The sequence below is a fragment of the Hemitrygon akajei genome, chromosome 29 (genome assembly GCF_048418815.1).
Source record: "Hemitrygon akajei chromosome 29, sHemAka1.3, whole genome shotgun sequence".
Classification (NCBI taxonomy): Eukaryota; Metazoa; Chordata; class Chondrichthyes; order Myliobatiformes; family Dasyatidae; genus Hemitrygon; species Hemitrygon akajei.
In genome coordinates, this window is record NC_133152.1 from 20,471,144 (window position 1) to 20,491,190 (window position 20,047).

The 20,047-nt window shown below is 45.7% G+C and overlaps 1 protein-coding gene across 3 annotated transcripts in view; it reads left to right on the forward strand.

The window, feature by feature from the left end:
• LOC140718273 (kazrin-like) overlaps nucleotides 1–20,047 on the forward strand; it is a 713,538-nt gene that overhangs the window by 359,117 nt on the left and 334,374 nt on the right. For all 3 annotated transcript variants that reach the window (XM_073031791.1, XM_073031792.1, XM_073031793.1), the window contains one exon: nucleotides 17,102–17,146. In XM_073031791.1, the coding sequence (XP_072887892.1) occupies nucleotides 17,102–17,146 (45 nt within the window). The remainder of the gene's footprint in view (nucleotides 1–17,101; nucleotides 17,147–20,047) is intronic.

Genomic DNA, 20,047 nt, shown 5'->3' on the forward strand with positions numbered 1-20,047 from the left:
AATTGTCAAGTGCAGTGGATGTATGTGAGGGGTACTATCCCATCCCGTTCTTCCAGGTACTGGGGCCAGCATTTAGCCAATGAAACTGGACCAAATACAGGGTCCCAGAGGTATTGGGGGCCAACTGTGAGCCAACATGTATTGAGGATCAGGAACATTTCCTTCAAGCTATCTATGGAGGAAGCCAAGAGAGAAAAAAAGATATCTCCAGGGGTATGTGAAAAGAAATCTTAGTCAGGGTGGTGATCGAGATTTTGAAGGTCGAGTTCCGTGGCAGTTTTTCCTGAGTTGAGGAGTTCAGCAAGAGGGATTCATCAGAAAGAGCCAATAAGAATAAGTCAAGTGCAAGCAGAGCGACCATTCACTTGGAGTGTGCCAGTCTGCAGAGTGGCTTTGGCTCATCAGGCTTGGGTGCGGTAGATTGTCTTGTAAATTACTCTCTCTGTCATTTGTTCATTCCTCATCTGTTGGGGCGTAGTAGATTAGTGAGAATGCCTCCAGGGGCAGTGTTTTGAACTGTATGTGGGAAGTCTGGGAGACCTCCGGCCTCCCAGATTAACACATCTGCACTAGGCGCACCGAGCTCCAGCTCCTGAGAGAATGTACTGAGGAAATGGAGCTTCTGCTTGATGACTTTCAACTCGTACGGGAGAGCGAGGCGGTGACAGACAGGAGCTACAGGGAGGTAGTCACCCCGAGACTGCAGGAGATGGTTGACTGGTGATTGTCAGGAGGAGGGGAAATGCACAGCTAGTGCAGAGTACATCTGTGGCTGTTCCCCTCAGTAATAAGTATACAACATTAGATGCTGTTGAAAACAGGGGAGTCATAGTGACCGGCTCTCTGGTACTGTGGTTCAGAAGAACAGAGAGGTGAAGAGTGTTGATAGGAGATTCCTTAGAGGAACAGAGATGAGGTTCTGATAGAGACATCCAGATGGTATGTTGCCTCCCTGGTGCCAGGATCAGGGATGTCTCGAATTGGGTCCATGGCATCCTGAAGTGGGGGGTGAACATCCAGAAGTCTTGGTGCATATTGGCACCAATGACAAGGTGAGGAGGTTCTGAAGAGAGATTTTAAGGAGCTAGGTAGAAAGCTGAGAAACGGGACGTCCAGGGTTGTGATCTCTGAATCAGTGCCTGTGCCACGTGCCAGTGAGAGTAAGAATAGCAAACACGAGGAAATCTGCAGATGCTGGAAATTCAAACAGCAGCACACACAAAATGCTGGAGTAAGAATAGGATGATTTTTGGCAGGTGAATGTGTGGCTGAGGAAAAGGGGTTCAGACTTGGGGATCCTTGGAGTCTCTTCTGAGGAAGGTTTGAGCGATACAAAAGGAATGGGTTACACCTGAACCCGTTGGTGTCCAATATCCTTGCGGGCAGGTTGGCTAGAGTTGTTCAGGTGCGTTTAAGCTAATTTGACAGGGGATGTGTGTATTTGGATTTCAGAAGGCCTTTGACAAGGTGCCACACATGAGGTTGCTTAACAATCTACGAGCCCATGGTGTTACAGGGAGGAATCTAGCATTGTAAAACAGTGGCTGACTGAAAGGAGGCAAAGAGTGAGCCTCTTCTGGTTGGCTGCCAGTGACTCATGGTATCCCACAGGGGTCTGTGTTGGACCAATTCTTTTTACGTTACGTGTTAGTGATTTAGATGATGGAATTGATTGCTTTGTTGGAAGGTTTGCGGATGATATGAAGGTTGGTGGAGGGGCAGGTAGTTTTGAGGAAGTAGAGAGGCTACAGAAGGACTCAGAGAATAGGCAAAGAATGACAGATAAAATACAATGTCGGGAAGTGTATAGTCATGCACTTTGGTAGAAGAAATGAAAGGGCTAGATATTTTCTAAATGGAGAGGAAATACAAAAAAAATTGAGTGCCTGTGCAGGATTCCCTAAAGGTTAATTTGCAGATTGAGTCTGTGGTGAGGATGGCAAATGCAATGTTAGCACTCATTTCAAGAACTAGAATGTAAAAGCAAGGTTGTAATGTTGAGTCTTTATAAAGCACTGATGAGACCTCACTTGGGAGTATTGTGAGCAGTTTTGGGCCCTGTATCTTAAAAAGGATGTTCTGAAACTGGAGAAGGTTCAAAGTTGGTTCACGAAAATGATTCCAGGTTTGAACGACTTGCCATATGAAGAGCGTTTAATGGCTCAGGGCCTGTATTCACTGGAATTCAGCAGAATGAGGGTGACCTCACTGAAACCTATCAAATACTGAAAGGCCTTGATAGAGTGGAGCTGGGGAGAATGCTTCCGATGGTGGGAGAGTCTAAGACCAGAGAACACAGCCTCAGAATAGAGGGACATCCTTTTAGAATGGAAGTGAGGAGGAATTTCTTTAGCCAGAGATTGGTGAATCTGTGGAATTCTTTGCCACAGATGGCTGTGGAGGCCAAGTCCATGTATATTTAAGGTGGTCCGTGATTGGTCAGGGCATGAAAGGATACAGAGAGAAGGCAGGAGAATGGGGCTGAGAGGGAAAATGGGTCAGCCATGATGAAATGGTGGAACAGACTCGATGGGCCAAATGGCCTAATTCCACTCCTTTGTCTTATGGAAAGAGGGAAAGTTCTTCACTGACGACTGGGAGGTGTTTGGTTAAGATGGGGGTCGGGTGATTCCATCTACATTCACAGTTGTACCCATGGTCTCTACCTCAGTCATAATGTTACTGAGACTGGATGGCTGGAGTTAGAAAAGGGGAGTTTGAAGAGCTGGGACTGTTTCTCTTGCAGTGCAGCAGGCTGAGCAAGGACCGCATAACAATATTTAGATTTAGGCACGTAGATTGTCATGGTTTTTTGGCCACATTCTAAAACAAGAGGACATAGTTTTAAGCTCAGAGAGGAAAGATATTTAAAGGAGAGCAGAAGGGCAAGTTTTCCCATGTGGAAGGTGATGGGTGTATGGATCACACCCCCAAAGGAAGTAGTGGAGGCAGGTGTAATAACAACTTTTATTCAAGTACCTACCCAAATCGGCACGTGAATAGGAAAGGTTTAGAGGGATATTGGCCAAATTCAGACAAATGGGACTACCTCAGGATGACACCTTGGCATGAATAAGCTGGGCCAAAGGTCCTTTTTCTGAGCTGTAAAAATTCTGCCTCCTGCCAACATGCTCTTGATGCTATTACTACACAGCTTCTTTTACTCCCCCATCACCTAATTCCTAAGGTCAGTTTCTGCCATAAAACCAGAGCCTTGATTGCACACTGAGGAGTGAAGGCATGAACTGGGTTATCAAATAATCAGACCGAACTCTACCAAGGTGTAAATGTTGCCACTTTGTTCTGCCTTTTCCCCACACTGTATCATCCTGCCTCTTCCAAAATGCCTGAACCTTAGCCCAGGACGCCTTATGTTGTGGGGAGGAGTTGAATCTGGTCCCGACTGGAATGTTGACAGAGGCTGCCAAGCAAAAATCATCTCCATTTCACGGATCTCAATTAAGCTCTTGTTTGCAGTGGATAGAAATTCTGTGCAGGTTTCACCAGCTCCCTGCCCTCACCTCTGCATCGTGCTCTAATGGAAGTAAAATGAGGTTAGATTCAGTTTAGATTTACACAGCCCTGATGCGTTGTTTTGTGCTGCTTGCCGGTCCCCCACTTTCACCTGTATTAATGTTTGTGTAATTTTGATTTGCACTTAATTACCACGGCCCAGCGAAGAACTGGGTGAGCTGAGACAAGGCGTGTGATATTTCTGTGTGCATTAATGTGTGAATTCCCCACGGGAGGTCATGAGGTCAAGTATCTGAGAGCCTGCCCTCTGTTGTCATGTCTCCGAGCAACCAGCCGTGAATTGCTGACATTACGTGCTGCGTTTCCCTTGGTACACTCCTTCATTAACGGGGTAGGGAGTAGCGCCATCTCCAAGACATGGCTCTCCAGTCCCTTCGCCATTGTGGAAAGCAGCACCGGGTAGGATAATGGGACTGAACTGATTTTCCACCTCCCTGAAGTCGGAGAAGGCCGTGAGTGCTTTAGTCAAGTCAAGTCACTTTTTATTGTCATTTTGACCATAACTGCAGGTACAGTACATAGTAAAAATGAGACAACATTTTTTTCAGGACCATGGTGTTACATGACACAGTACAAAAACTAGACTGAACTACTTAAAAAAAAAACACAACACAGAAAAAAACTACACTAGACCACAGACCTACCCAGGACTGCATAAAGTGCACAAAACAGTGCAGGCATTACAATAAATAATAAACAAGACAATAGGGCAGTAAGGTGTCAGTCCAGGCTCTGGGTATTGAGGAGTCTGATAGCTTGGGGGAAGAAACTGTTACGTAGTCTGGTCGTGAGAGCCCGAATGCTTCGGTGCCTTTTCCCAGACGGCAGGAGGGAGAAGAGTTTGTATGAGGGCTGCGTGGGGTCCTTCATAATGCTGTTTGCTTTGCGGGTGCAGTGTGTGGTTTAAATGTCCGTAATGGCAGGAAGAGAGATCTTTTCAGCTGGCCTCACTATCCGCTGCAGGGTTTTGCTGCTGATAAGGTGGGATCGTTACCACAGGAAATACAGGAACCAGGTAGGACACAGCATGCTCCCGCAATGAGTAAGGTGACAGTGACCAGGTGATCTGCCTTCAAGAGGGAATCAACTGATGGGGAGGATTCCACTGATTTACTGGTGCACAGATGCTGGTCTGGCCTGGCCTGTGTACAGTCTGTGTGTAGATCTTGTGCTGTACTCTAAGCAGATCAATTAAAAGGAGCCATTGTCTGTATGATACTGTGCAATTCTGGTAGCTTGGTGAAACCAACCAACCTTCTCACTGAGGCATGAGAGGACCCTCTTGCCCACCCACTCCCCGCCACCCCTATAATATAAATCGGTTAGAGTCTGAAGATCCAGCTAAAGGCTGTTTCTAATGGGGGAAGTACAGGACCTTCTCACTGAGGCATGAGAGGTCCCTCTTGCCCACCCACTCCCTGCCACCCCTACAATATAAATCGGTTAGAGTGTGAAGATCCAGCTAAAGGCTGTTTCTAATGGGGGAAGTACAGGACCTTCTCACTGAGGCATGAGAGGTCCCTCTTGCCCACCCACTCCCTGCCACCCCTACAATATAAATCGGTTAGAGTGTGAAGATCCAGCTAAAGGCTGTTTCTAATGGGGGAAGTACAGGACCTTCTCATTGAGGCATGAGAGGTCCCTCTTGCCCACCCACTCCCTGCCACCCCTACAATATAAATCGGTTAGAGTGTGAAGATCCAGCTAAAGGCTGTTTCTAATGGGGGAAGTACAGGACCTTCTGACACGAAGGTGAGTTCTGCTGACAGTACTGGCAGAGCCACACATTTCAATTAATTAATAGTTTAAAGAGAGCAGTAATTAACGTATCTCACTGGAATACTGTATTTTGCTCATCCCGTCCATCATTTGACCCTAACCAGTTTATTGTCGTGCCTCAGATGACCGGAATGGTTTTTATTAACAGCAGCGGCACACACACGGAGGGTCTCTGTCGGGCTGTAAATGCTGCTTTTATTTATGAGATCATGCGGAGCACCAGGTGCGGTTGAAGGAGAGGCTGATGATGCTGAACCGTAAAGAAACCTTCCTGCAGACATGGGAAATTTATAGTAGCCACCCTTCATCCAGAAGTCATTGTCATTTTAGTGCTTGTCAGGAGAAGGAAGGCAGTCCTGTAATGAGTTTTAAAAGCTGGGCCCTCACGATTCATCTCTTTGTTTCAAATGGTCCCATTTAATATCAGAGAATGGGTACAGTATGCAACCTGAAATCCTTACTCTTCACAGACGTCCTCGAATCAGGAAAGAAAACCCAAGAAGTGAATGACAGAGCTAACACGAGGAAATCTGTAGATTTCCTAATGAAACCCTAATGAATGACAGAAACATCGGAACCCCTAAAGCCCCCCTTCCCCCCCCCCCACTTGCAGCAGCTAAAGCACCCCCCCCCACTCACCCACCAGCTTGCAAGCAAGAGCCACTAAAGAGACCTCGATCTAGTGTCGATCATAAGCGACAGTCTATAACCCAACGTTTCGGTATCTCAGACAGGTTCTCTCTCACTAGCGATAGAGAGAGAGAGAGAGAGGTCGCCTCCTGTAACAATGAGAGCTTAGTTATGATTCTAATCCACTACTTCCATCTTAGCATCGAGAGAGGATTGACTATCTTATCTGTATTACAGGATGTGTTTGTGGCTGTCGTTGGCCCCCCCCCCCACCATTGTTATACTCATTACCATACAGATACATTCATGTTAGTCTGATCCCATTATTACAGTGATGCATGCAACCCATCTACATTTAAAGAGCAAACACGAGGAAATCTGCAGATGCTGGAAATTCAAACAACAACACACACAAAATGCTGGTAGAACACAGCAGGCTAGGCAGCATCTATAGGGAGAAGCGCTTCTCCCTACAGATGCTGCCTAGCCTGCTGTGTTCTACCAGCATTTTGTGTGTGTTGTTGTTTCCATCTACATTTAACTGTCTTTGCATCTTCTCCCACTCTGACTGTGAACTTGAACCCACGATGTCTCCAACTCAGCTGAGCATTTACTCTGGTACATGAGTGACAGATGAATCAGAATCAGGTTTAATATCACAGGCGTATGTCATGAAACTTGTTTTCTTTGCAGCAGCAATGCATTGCAATACATTAGAAAAAAGCAATTAATTACAGTAAGTGTCTACATATATGTATGTATATATGTGTGTATATATATAGAAATAAGTAGTGCAAAAATAGAAATTTAAAAATTATGGAGGTAGTGTTCACTATGCATTCAGCAATTGGATGACAGAGGGGAAGACGCTGTTCCTGAATCACTGAGTGTGTGCCTTCAGGCTCCTGTACCTCCTTCCTGATGGTAGCAATGAGAATGAGGTGTGACCTGGGTGATGGGGGGGTCCTTAATGATGGACACTGCATTTTTGAGGCATCACTCCTTGAAGATGTCCTGGACACTACAGAGGCTAGTACCTATGATGGAGCTGACTAATTTTACAACTCTCTGCAGCTTATTTCGAGCTTCCCCACCCACCCCACCCCCCATACCAGATGATGTTCCAAATCTCCACAAACTTGTAATGAAGTACAGCCGCTGTCTTGAGAGGCGATTGAACTATGGGTGTCCTTTGACATCTGCATATGTGATGGTTCCATGGAAAGGAACATGGATTCCAGAAATTAGTCAAACATTGTTGCTATTAAGCAGGCTGAGCAAGCGCAGCTTCCATATTACAGCAAGTTTGGTACTTCAGGGAAGGAATGATCTCTGGGCTTGGGAGAAGATGCTTTCAGCACCTCCAAATAAGCGGCGGGCTGGGTGTAATAAGGCATAAGCCGTGTGTAGAGTAAGTACTGTATATTTGTACAGCCTATTAGTCACAAAGCAATCAAGAACAGTGGACAGCCGTCATCTGATGAAGTGGCTCAGTCCGAAATGTCAACTGTTTATTCCCCTCCATGGAAGCTGCCTTGCTGAGTTCCTCCAACCTTCTGTGTGTAGGTGAGGTAAATTCTGACCCTAATTCCATGCCCAGGTGAGTTAGTGGTCTTCGGAGAAGATGTGGCTCCCACTTCAGAATTGAAATCAGAGCTGGAAACTGAACATTAACCGTATACGCATCAATCGCCCTCCCCACCCCCGCTCACTAACTTAGCTCACGCAAGTCAAAAATCTAGATTTATATAGAAAGAGGGTTACTGTTGTGTAGCAACACGCACACAATGCTGTAGGAGCTCAGCACATCAGGCAGCATCTATGCAAAAAGAAAAGTACAGTTGACGTTTCGGGCCGAAGCCCTTCGGCAGCATCGAAACATCTGTTGTACTTTTTTCCATAGCTGCTGCCTGGCCTGCTGAGTCTTGTGTGTGTTGCTCGGATTTCCAGCAACTACAGGTTTTCTCTTTGAGCTCCTGTGCCCTATCCCTTTGCTGTGTCTTTCCGTTGAGCTTGGTGCAGGGAGGGCATCGACTGGCACAAGGCTGGCACGTCAGGGTCATAGTCTTCACGTATGCACCATTCCTGTCGGTAGATCCTAACCCATCCCCGACATGGGGGAGTCCAATGAACGGTGTAATGACTAGCCCTGTCCCTGATCACCTTGTGGCTAATCGGGCTGCGCCTGGCCACGCCCTCCACCCCCCCCCCCCCCCCGCCCCACTGGATCTGGGAGTGCTAGGTCAACCCCGGTGACCATTCCCTTTCCGAAGCACAAAACTTGCTGAGCAAAAATGAACAAGGATATCCTATTAAACATTTGAATTGACCTGGAGGCTAGGGGTGAATATCTGCCAAGACATGGGCTCGACTTGATGGCAGCCTGCCACGTCGCTGACAGCCTGCTTAATAGCTGGAAGGAAGAGCAGCAGTAAAAATGATAGCTTTCCCCTGACCATGTTTGACTAATTTCTGGCTATTACCGACAAAATGTACTATTCAAGGGCACATATATTATTGAGTAGATGTGAAAAAAATCAGCAGGATACTAATAATCGCTAAACTAGAGCACAGAACAGCTCTCAGACAGACAGCTGCTAGCTTAGTGGCTGGCTGAGCCCCAGATAACTGCATGAGGCAGACTGGCACCCTGGTAGAACAAAACCCGAGGTCCGTTTTAGTAAATCAAAGAGCTGGGTGTTCCCTGAGACAGAAGTAACATTACCCAAGAATTAAAAACTGTTTTACAATTTGAATTGACTCTTCTCCCCCCCACGTGTGCCTTTTACAGGCTGAAGTTTTAATTTATTTATTTAGAAATCCAGTGTGGAACAGTCCCTTCTGACCCAATGAGCCACACCACCCAGCAACCCAGCTATTTAACCCTAGCCCAGTTTACACGTACAACAAGCTGGAGAAACCCAGCAGGTCGGGCAGCATCTGTGGAAATGAGCAGTCAATGTTTTGGGCCGAGACCCTTCGTCAGGACTGAAGAGGGAGGGGGCCGGGGCCCTATAAGCTGAGTATATGCTGAGTTTCTCCAGCTTGTTGTACGTGTCGCTCTGACCACAGCATCTGCAGTGTACTTTGTGTTTATAGGACAATTTACAGTGGCCAACCAACCTACTAACCATTACGTCTTTGAATTGTGGGAGAAAACCAGAGTGCCCGGAGGAAGCCCACACAGTCATGGGGAGAAGGTACAAACTCCTTTCAGCCAGCGCCAGAATTGAACTCTGAGCTTTAATTATGTCGTGATGGCCGCCCGGGGTGTCCTAACGTCATTACAGTTGGCGTGTGCACGACAATCTCCACGTTGCAGTTGTGATTGAATGGTTGGTGGTTCTGTAAAATGGTACATGGGGAGGCATTAATCGTCCACCTAAGTGGGGCAGGTTCCAGTTCAAAGAGTCGCCCTTAAAATGGACACCACTCTGCACCTTTCTGTCATTTGACACTGGTTGCTGTGTTTATTGTTGTATCTGTTATCTTTAATCTTTTTGTTCCTGAGCTCCATGCGAGCAAGGAATTTCATTGCACCCTGATGTATGTAATAATCTAATCTGATCTGGACATCTGACAGTACAATGCTCTCTTGGTACCACATTAGAAAGCCAGCGTAGATTTAGTATTCTCGTCTCTGGAGTGGCCTCTGAAACCTTGTGACTCCTTGTGTCTTGGAACACATGTAAGCTGTTGTCCAGATAGCTGAAGACAAGTGCGGAAGCTACTCGGCCGCCTCCCTGCTTTCTCTCACCCTCTGCCAAGTTTCATCCAGCTCACCACCAGAATCGAAAACCCAATCTTTATTTAGAGCTGTGTTCTTTTCCCCACAGGCCCGTGGCAGCCAGTGCAGGATAAACTCTTTGGGTTACTTGCGACTGGTTGCCAAGGAGATTTTCCCCGTTGCCACCCGAGTTCCAATAAGTATCCAGTTCTGAGAGCGTCTGATTCTGACTGACTTCGGTACTGCGAGCCTGAGGCAGTTTAGTCTTCACAGGAATTTTTGTACACATTCTTCCATCAGCTGTAGTCCCATCAGTGGTTGGCTTGTGAAGTGCCATGTTGCGGCTGACGTTTACACTTGGTAAATTCAGACATCCCACCTCTCCTGGAAGTTCCGGGAGTCTCCCGCGTATTGATAGCGGCTCCCTGACGCCCGCAAATTATATACAATATCCCGGAAATGGATTTTTTTTTGAGAGAGGGAGAGGGAGAGGGAACAAACCATGGTAAATTTTTCCAAAAAAATAGAAAATATAGAACATGCTTCACCCCAGGCTACACTAAAGTGTACCCCTGCCTAATAGGGGTCAAAAATAATGTCAGTGTTGCTCGCTGCACTGTTTGCAACAGTGACTTTTCTATTGCCCGTGGAGGGTTAAAATGTAAAAGACATGTTGAGGTGAGTTTAACAGGTGTCATTCGTTCAGTAGCATAGCTAACGTTATTTAAACTAGCTGGCTAGCTGCTAAAGAGCTACACTATTGCAGACATCCCACCTCTCCTGGGAGTCTCCCGCAAATTGATGGTGCTACCTCCCTGAAACGAGTTTTTGCAGGGTGGGTTGTCTGTAAATTGTGTATTGAAGCCACCAGTTTATGGTAGACTATGTTTTCACTCTCTTTAGTAATTGTAATGGGAACTCCATTCCGCCAGTTTGTGGGAGGCCAGTGAAAGGCAGACGCTGTTCAAGTAATTCATGTGTCCTGAAGTGTGATGTCAGCAAGGTGCTAAGACCTACAATACATATTCATTTAAACATTGGCTGAGAACATGGAAGACCACTGCAACCTTATGAAAGAGGACTCAGTGGTGCTGGGCTGGATGGGAGCTGCTAGCTGACCTTGCTTAGTAGAAGCTGGCAGGACTTGAATATCTGTGCTCCTGATAATTGAGAGATTTTTTCTTGTATGAATTGGATTCGGCAGTGGAGCGGCGCGGGTGGTAGTGCAGTTCATTATTACTTTAGTTATGTGCTCCCGAGCTGGTCAGAGGGTGAGTGTTCCTGTGAGAAGGATCCCGAGCACGTGGGTTCTTTGACTCCTGGGCAAGATCACTTGATGCAATGTGTGTGCTTCGTGTCATATCCCGAAGAGAGCCCTGCAAGGTTCAGCAGGATGCCTGGAGCCAGTACGGACTTCCGAATGAGAGGGCAGGATAGGATGGGCGATGCACACCTCAACCTTTCCCTCTCTGGTTCTGCAACCCACCCTGCAGAAAGATTTAAAGATCTGTCGCATGCACATTGAGACATACGGTAGAGTAGAAGGCGTCGCTTGCGTCAAATTAGCTCAGCAAGGATTGTGACGCACAAGTGTCAACTGCTTCTGGTGCTAATGTACTCTGCCCAACTCGTATGTCTTTGGAACGTGGAGGGAAACTGGAGGGAACGCCCATGGTCACAGGGAGAACCAATAAGCTCCTTACAGGCAGTGGAGGTAATTGAAACCTGGCGGTTTGTTAGCATTATGCTAACCAACTGCTAGGCTGGTGTACCACCCACTTTGTCATCAGGACTGAGATTTTCAGTTTTTCCTTCACTTGGTGTCACGCCAGAAGGTTTGTGGGGTGGTGGGAGACCCACCAACTTGGAAACTGCACTATAGGAGGACAGCTTCAACTTGCGGCTCCTTTAACACAGTCAGGGTAAATCAATGCACCACAGACGCTGGTGGGAGAGGTAGAGCTTTGGGTTTTCCTGTTGATTGTAGAGTCATAAAGAGAGAGAGAGTACAGACGCAGGCCCTGCAGCCCACCGAGTCCAGACCAATCATCAATCACCCATCCATAATTGTAAGAGATCCCTCAGATAGCATCTGCAAAATGAACCACAGTTACCTGCTCAGAGACAACATCCTCCAAAGCAATGAAATCCATGGCCAGGAAACTTGAGGGCTGTGGGGATGTTGGACCACCACTGTCTGTTCTCCACTGTCTCACGCTCTCCTGTTTTGGAAATGTATTGAATGGCCTCCTTTAATGGTTTAAATCCTGGATCTCCTACCTCTGTGACATCTTCAGAAAGATCTCAGCAATTCAGGAAGATGGTTTGCTCCCGCCTTCTCAAGGGCAGATAGGGATGAGGAATAAATGCTGGCTTTGCTGGTAGATAACCACATCTGTAATATAACTGTGTTGGTGTTGTGAGGAGCTTCCATTGACCACTCTGCCACGGCAGTGAATCCTCGCCGGAGTTCACTGACAAGACCAAGGGAGAGCACAGTGTGAGTCAGTCTGCAAGTTGTAATATTCATTGGGACCTCACATTCAACAAGGTAGCCACAATTCAAGGGTCAAAGGCGTCTCATCTCTCAAATGCTTTGTCTCAGGACAACTTAAAGGAGTCACTGTACAGCATCGGCACATGGCCACAAAGCTGCGGCTTTTCAAAAATACCTGAGGCGTATCTTGGAAACCACAGCTTGTAGAATTGTGCAGTGCAGCCCAGTTTATTGAAGCGAGATACTTATTGAATTGGGAAATTTTTGAACCATGAAATGCATTTCATTGGAACATATCATTTATCAATTCTGCATATAACTTTCTTTGTAAGAAAAGTAATTTCTTTAAAATGAACTGCAGTACCTTGGAGCCCATGGTGTGCTGGGGAGAGAGTGATTTACAGAGCCTGTGATTGTGGAGCTCGGAAGGCAGATATGAGCTTGTCAGTTCATGTGAGATCTAGCTTGCTCCTTAATTATCTGGCCTTATCTGAAAGGGAAACGTTCATATCTCCCCCCTTTTCTTCGCCCGTCTCACCAGTTTCTTTCCATCCCAGTTCAGCAGAAGTTGCGCACACTCTTGTCTCTCTGGCAGGGTTCTTGGGTAGGATTGCAAACCCTCTTTCTTTCTTTCTTCCTTCCTCCTCTTTCTAATTCAGCTTGTTGAAGCCCATTGCAATATCCCAGGTTCAATTCTGATATAAAACTGCTAATCCTTCACATATCTGTTAGAGTGAACCTGTCAGCCCTCTGTTCAAGAGTAAAACATCTATACTTGCTATCATTGTATTTCAAACTTCTGACATTGATTAACTGAATATAGACTCTTCAGTTTTTGTGTTTTATATTTCGTGTTTTCACTCATTCTTTTTTGTTGCTGTTTGCACCATTTGTTATTTTACGCTGGGGGATTTCACGTTCATGTTGTTGTTTGCATGGGGATGGGATTGTTTTTTTTATTTGAATAAGTTCCGTGGTTTTCTTTGTTTCATGGCTGTCTGAGGGGAAGATGAATCGCAGGGTTGTATACTGCATACATACTTTAATAAATGTGCTTTGAATGAGGCATGGAATTGCCCTGACTGAATAAGAAATGAAAATAAGTTTATGATAGCAAATAGTGAAAGCAAATGTGTTTTTTTTTCCTCTCTCTGCACAGTGTTGTTAGATTTGGAGAGCTTTATGAATTGAGAGCTGAGGCAGAATCCATTGAAGCGATTGGCCACATACTGTGGAATAATGTCTTGGGAGAAGAATAGTCCATGAGCCAGGACCCCAAATTTGGGTCACTGGTACCATCTGGGAGGGATAATTCTTAAAGTGATTTTTGGCAAGGAGCTAGAAAATATATGATAGCATTACAGCGGTGGTAGCTTGCATGGTATCCTCCATGCTATAAGAACCATGGTGCTTTGCCTATGATAAGATAAATTATGCCAGGTACCTGTCCCCTTACTTTGGTCAGATGATGAACCTCCCAGAGAAGGATCCTTCTGAGTATGAGGCCTTCAAGACAGGCCAATTCTCAGAGCAGCTGTCAAGTAACAACCCCTTTGGGCAGATCCCTGTGGACCAGGCTATTGTGAACAAAGACACACAGACTCCTGGAAGCACATCACGGTTCAGCCTGGATGCTGGAGCTATCAAGCGTAACTACATAACAGCTGAGCACCGCAGTGCATTCCTGGGACAGTTAAGGGAGATGGTGCAAGGCAACAAATCAGAGCTTTGTCATGCGGAGCTGCAGCGGCCAAGGATCCAGAAAGATGAGGAAGCAGTTTCAGCAGTGGTCAGCCTCATACATCGCAGAGAAGCGGGACCTCATTAGCATCTCTACGGCAAAGGCAGCCCCCAAGGACATTGCCTCTGACCTAATGAAGGCATATGAGATTGGTGAGCAATGCTGAGAGAAGGAGAGATGAGAGACTAGAGGAAGACCCACCAGCAAAGAAATTCCATGACCCAATGAAAACCAACAAGCTGAAAATATTCAGTGATATGTGTGAGAAGAAAGAAGTGAAATCAAATGGGAGGGCGATCATCTTGAAAGCAGACAAGTCTTTGTTTGGACGCATCATACTGATGGCATAAGGGCGCAGTCTACCTAAGGAGGATATCCTTTCTCATCCCCTTGGACCATTGCCCTGGGCCCTGTCCACACCAGAAGGATTGCTGAGAAAGACAAATAAAGCTACTTTAGCCACAACCTTGCAGAAAAATGTAGCAGTCGAGGAGCAACTCCCAGGAAACTCTGCTACAGTGGTTGATGGAATGAACTTGGTCCAAAGAGTGAAAGGTGATCAAGTTACTTTCAGAGATGTTGCCACAACAATTCTGGGTGTGGCTCTGAGGGAAGGCAGTCAGAGTAGCAGAATAGATGTCGTGTTTGACACATACAAGGAGAACTCTATCAAGAATAGTGAAAGATCTCTACAGGGTGAAGAGACTGGTCATGAGTTGCAAGGTATCACAGGCACACAGATAGTGAGGCAGTGGAGGAGCTTCCTGACCAAAGTCAGTAACAAAAATAGTCTCATTAGCTTCATAGTCCATGAATGGAAGAAGGCGGAGTACAGAGCAAAGCTACAGGAGAAGATTCTGTATGCAACTGTGAATGACAAATGTTAGAGAATCACATCGCAAGACAGTGAGGAGGTGTCAGCTCTTCAGTGTCAACAAGAAGAAGCAGATGGCCACCTACTTCTCCATGCTGCCCATGCCACAAGAGAGGGATACCAATCTGTAGTGATCTGCTCAGAAGACACAGATGTCTTTATCATGTCTTTACCATTTTGTGAAAAGATTGAAGCCCCATTGTTCCAGAAGTGTGGCCCTAGAACCAGTACAAGGCTTGTAGACATTAGGAAAGTTGCTGCTACTGTTGGTATCGAGGTTTGTAGGGCTCTCATCGGGTTGCATGCATATACAGGATGTGACACTGTAAGCGCTTTTCCAGGCAAAGGGAAGACAAGTGCCCTAAAACTTCTGACCAGCACCAGGGAAACTCAGGACACATTCTTAGAGAGTTGGGTCAGGAATGGGATCTCTCCCCAGAACTGATGGACAAACTGGAGGCGTTTACATGTCTCCTGTATGCCCCAAAAGCATCGACCACCAAGGTCAATGAACTCAGGTATCACCTTTCCTGTGCTAAAAAAGGTGAAATCGAAAGTCATCAACTCCCACCATGCAAGGATTGCTTAACAAAACATGCACAGCGAGCCAGCTACCAGGCTGGTACGTGGAGAAGATGTTTGGAGAAGGACCGACAAGTGCCAAGCCCTGTTGGCAGAGGATGGAAGATGGAGAGAGAAGAGGAAGCTGAACAGTTGGTGGTGCACTGGATGGAAGGACAGCCAGCACCTGATGCCATCCTGGATCTACTGGCCTGTAACTGTCCAAAAAAAAAGTTCACTCTCAAGATGTATGTGTGCTGCAAATGGCCTCAGGTGTACTGACATGTGTAGGCCGGCAGACTGTGAGAACCAGGCATCCACGTCAGAGAGTGTGGGAAGTTCAGATGAAGACGTGGGAGACTTGGAAAATTATTATGATTACTAATAGGTTATGAAAATATGGAAAACGAAGTATGGAAAGCCGACTTTGATTAAATATATTCATTTTACAACTAAATGGGGCCTAGGTTATGGCTGTGTGGAACCCCACATTTGAATTATTGTACTATAATTCTATATGCTATGACAAAAGATTAAGATTGTTTTGATTTGATACAACAATATGGAAAATATCATGACATTGATAAAACTCCAGAAATCTCTCCAGATGAGGTTTTTTACCTTTGGGGGGGGGGGGAGCATTTTCTGCTGTACTAACGTTATTATGGAATAGATACAAAAAGTGATTACTTGAATTCCTGAATAAATTCTCTACAAATCCATGTGATTATATGTGTCCTAGGGTTTGTATTGATTTTTCAAAAATAAACAATAGACAAATATTTTTCTAAAAATGAAATGATTCACTCTACTGAAATTGGGCACTGTACTTACTGCAAGTGCCACCAATGACACAGTTTTCAATGTTGAATTCTATAACAACATTTGATGAAAAGTGCTTGAACTCAGCTTTCATTGTGACAAATTTCAACATTGAGGGACCACTGTTGACAGAATACCACTAGGTTGAATATATATGTTGTACTTTATATTGGCCACTTTTCAGAAATGCTTATTTTAGGGTAGTGTTATAAAATGCATGAGAGCACGCATAAAGCTACCACTGGTGCAATACTATCACATATTTTCTAACTCCAGAGATGTAGACCTTGCCCAAAATCACTATGAGCATTATTGCCCTCAGATGGTACCGACCAACCCTACTGACTCACGGACTAGAAGCATTGCGGAATGACAGTGAGGGCAGTAAGGATAATCGGGGAGCTGTGGCAAGGGGTGGCCATGGCACCCTGACCTCGGTTTCTCCCGCCAGTGGCGACGTGCATTCTCAGCACTGGGGTTTGTGGAATATCCCAAAAGGGAAACTTGGCAACCACTTAGGATGTAGTTTCCCCACTTTCTACAGAAGGGACTGGTGTGAAGTACCACTTGCAAAATTCCTCCCACTCTCCCACCCCCCCGCCACAACCAAAGAACTTTAATCGCAGCTGAAATCTGTTGACAACAAATGCAGCAATTCCAGAGCAAGATGTACAGGCGAAGGACAGTGCTTGAGGCTGTCTTTACAGTTGCCCCAGAGTCTTTAGTTCCGGGATTGTGAGCAGCCCAACACTATCATATTATTGAATGTGGGGTACTTGCTGTAAATGGTCAGCTCTTTGTACAGTTATGTGTGTCTGCTGTGCACCTCAGCTTTCACAACTCAGAGTGAAACCTAACGCTGTTTTTCATTTCCGTGCAGGCTTCGTATTCTGTGTGCAACGTTGTTCATGGGTTTGTTTTTTCTTTCTGTTGCAGACGACTGTGATGTGAGATCTGATGAGCTCCAGCATCATGTGACAGGTAGGTTCAGTTTTTTTTTGCCTGTGAGTTTCCTGGTGCAAAGCAGGTTGTACTGGTTGGTTCTGCTTTGCATCTGACTCCCTGTAGTGAGGGCTGTGTCCAGTGATTTATCTTATTCCCTCCTGGGTTTGTCTGTGCACCTGTAACTTCATTACGTGCCTCTCTTTGAGAATCTTTTATATCATAGGAGGTAATATATGCAGGATGAGCACGATGATGTACTGGTTCTGTTGTTGCTGTGAATATGAACAACATTTTTTTCTGCTTTCTGTCAGCTGAAGTCCTCTCCTCTGAAGTGTAACTCTTGGCCAGTTGTAACTCCCTAAATTTTCCCCGCTTTCATCCACCTCCATTTCTCTTGCACCATACTTTTTCCCCATTTTTTGAAATCGATATCTTATATTCCTTGCATCATTGGGGCCATTCATCCCAAAGTTGGCTCCCAGAGCAATCCCACCCGTCCCACTTCCTTTGTGTCCTTGTAATCCAGAAATATGCCGTTGTCATGACGAGAATGGGATAGTGCCAGAGGTCGGGATGAAATCCTGTCAGGCAGCAGCAGCAGACTCTTTTGTGCCCCACCATCCTGATGAGAGGAGCCATGTCTCCTTTGCGTTATGAGCAAGTGGCATCTTACTGTGGGAGCGGACCGATATCTCCTTGCGAAGGTCATCGGGCTCATTTGATATCTCTTGCTCGAATCCAGATTTTCAAAGAATCTACACTGGAATAGCAGTGACTGGCAAGCAGCTCATCACAAGGCAGACCTGCAGTAGACCTCTCCTCCGTGTTGTTGTATTTACTTGAGGAGCTTCCAGTCAGACTTGTAATCATGCTCTCTGCTTTCTGCTCTGCTGCCTTGCGTTCATTGTAAGCTGGGCAGTTACAATGGAATATCCAAACCTTTGCTTTCATGTCCAAAGCCACTAACCATCAGTTCTCAGATAACCTGATATCTCCCTGGCAACAGGGATCATCAAATTAAACCAACATGGACACTGTTGTGCCTTCCTGCTGCGCTTGCTGTTGCTGAGCCACAGATCTCTTGTCTCAAAAGTTCTTCAGGGAGACAGAGTGATGGGTTTTCATTGCAGTCCAGTTCTTGATTCCCGCCTCTTACTTCAGGGCATCCAGGTGCTCCTATATCTCGTTACCCTGACTAATTTCAAAGCTGGGTGGATCCACTGACCCAGTGAGGCAGGTGGAGGGAAGTCCTCTGGCTCACGGGGTCGGTTGTTCCCCGATTATATTACTAACTCTCACCTCCACCTCTACCACCCGATTCCCGGCGAAATTAACGTAGCACTCCTTTCAGGGCTTGGTTTTCAGTACCGTGAAGTGAGAAAGGGTGAATTGATGTTCATCTAGTTAAAAGAATCTTCAATGAACAGTGATCATAACACTATAAATATTTTATGAGAGCTGAAAATGATTTAGTTTAATCTGAATCATCTTAAATTCAAATAAAATAAATGACAGGGGTTGGAGGTGTAAGTGGGATGTGCGAGTTTGAGTGCGGTGCCGGATAGGCCTATCCGCAAGCGACTGCGAGCGTTAGGCGGTACCGTGGCATAGTGGTCAGCACAACGCTTTACAGTACTGGTGACCTGGGTTCAATTCCTGCTGCTGCCTGTAAGGAGTTTGTACGTCTTCTGGGTGCTCCAGTTTCCTCCTACGGTCCAAAGACCTACTGGTCGGTAGATTAATTAGTCATTGCAAATTGTCCCGTGATTAGGTTGGAATTAAAAATCGGGGGATTGCTGGGCATCACGGCTCGAAGGGCTGGAAAAGGCCTAAATCTCAATAAATAAATAAATGGACTGACGCAAAGTGTCTAAGACAAATGTATTGCGTTTCAAATGAAATTTATTCTCAAAGTACGTGTGTATATGTCATCATATGCTACCTTGAGATCCATTTTGTTGCAGGGATTTACAGTAGAGCAGAGAATATAGTCGAATCAATGGAAAAACTGCACACAGACTGACAAACAACCAATGAGCAAAGGAGAGCAAACTGTGTAGATAAAGTAAATAATACTGCGAATGCGAGTTGTAGAGTTCTTGAAAGTGAGTGTAGATTGTGCTGTGTAGGCTTAGTCTCCAACTGCATTCAAGCAAAGAGGTATTAAGGGAATTGAGAAGTACAGGGTTAGTGCAGGAGAGGAATGCTGAGGTAAAGCCATGGTCTTACTGAATAATGGAGCCAGCAGAAGTGACCTTGGTCTATTCCTGTTTTTCTTCTTGTATCTGTCATCTTGTGTCTGAAGACTTTTAGGAAAAAGTTGTGAATAGACAATTAATGAGGGATAATTGAGAAGAATGTCTTGGTGATGGCATCATTCCTCATTGATGGGCCTTTTAACAGGACAGCAGGAACAGTTGTAAAGACTAGGCGAACAGCAACGAGCTCTGAGCAGTTTGAGGAGATCAGAGTATCTGTGTCAGTATGTAACGTGTTTGATGTCCTTTCATTGCAGTGGCTGATGTGTGGTTTGATGGTTGTGGCTTGCATATCACTGCCAGAATGTGTGTTGTAGAAATTGATTTCCCCAGTTTCCCCTGTGCCTTTCACCAAGTCCAGACTCTTTCATTTTCTCCGGACTTTGTGTTAAAGCTGTCATCAATGTAACACTATTAAACTGAGGGCCAGCCTATTCTTAGGCTCAGTGCTTGAAGCAATTGGACTTTAAGCACCTAGCCTAAGGGGCTGTCTTTCTCTCCATTAACAACTCTTTCAAATGTTCACTTCTTCATGTTGCTTTAATATTCCTGTTCACTCTAAGCAATTATGTGTTCTTGTTGTCGTTCTTGTCAGTGTCTCTTGGCCTCTCCGCTTCCTGCCCCTTTCTCACTTAACTCCAGTCCTCCCTGTCCATCCTCTATTCCCTCTTTCATTCTT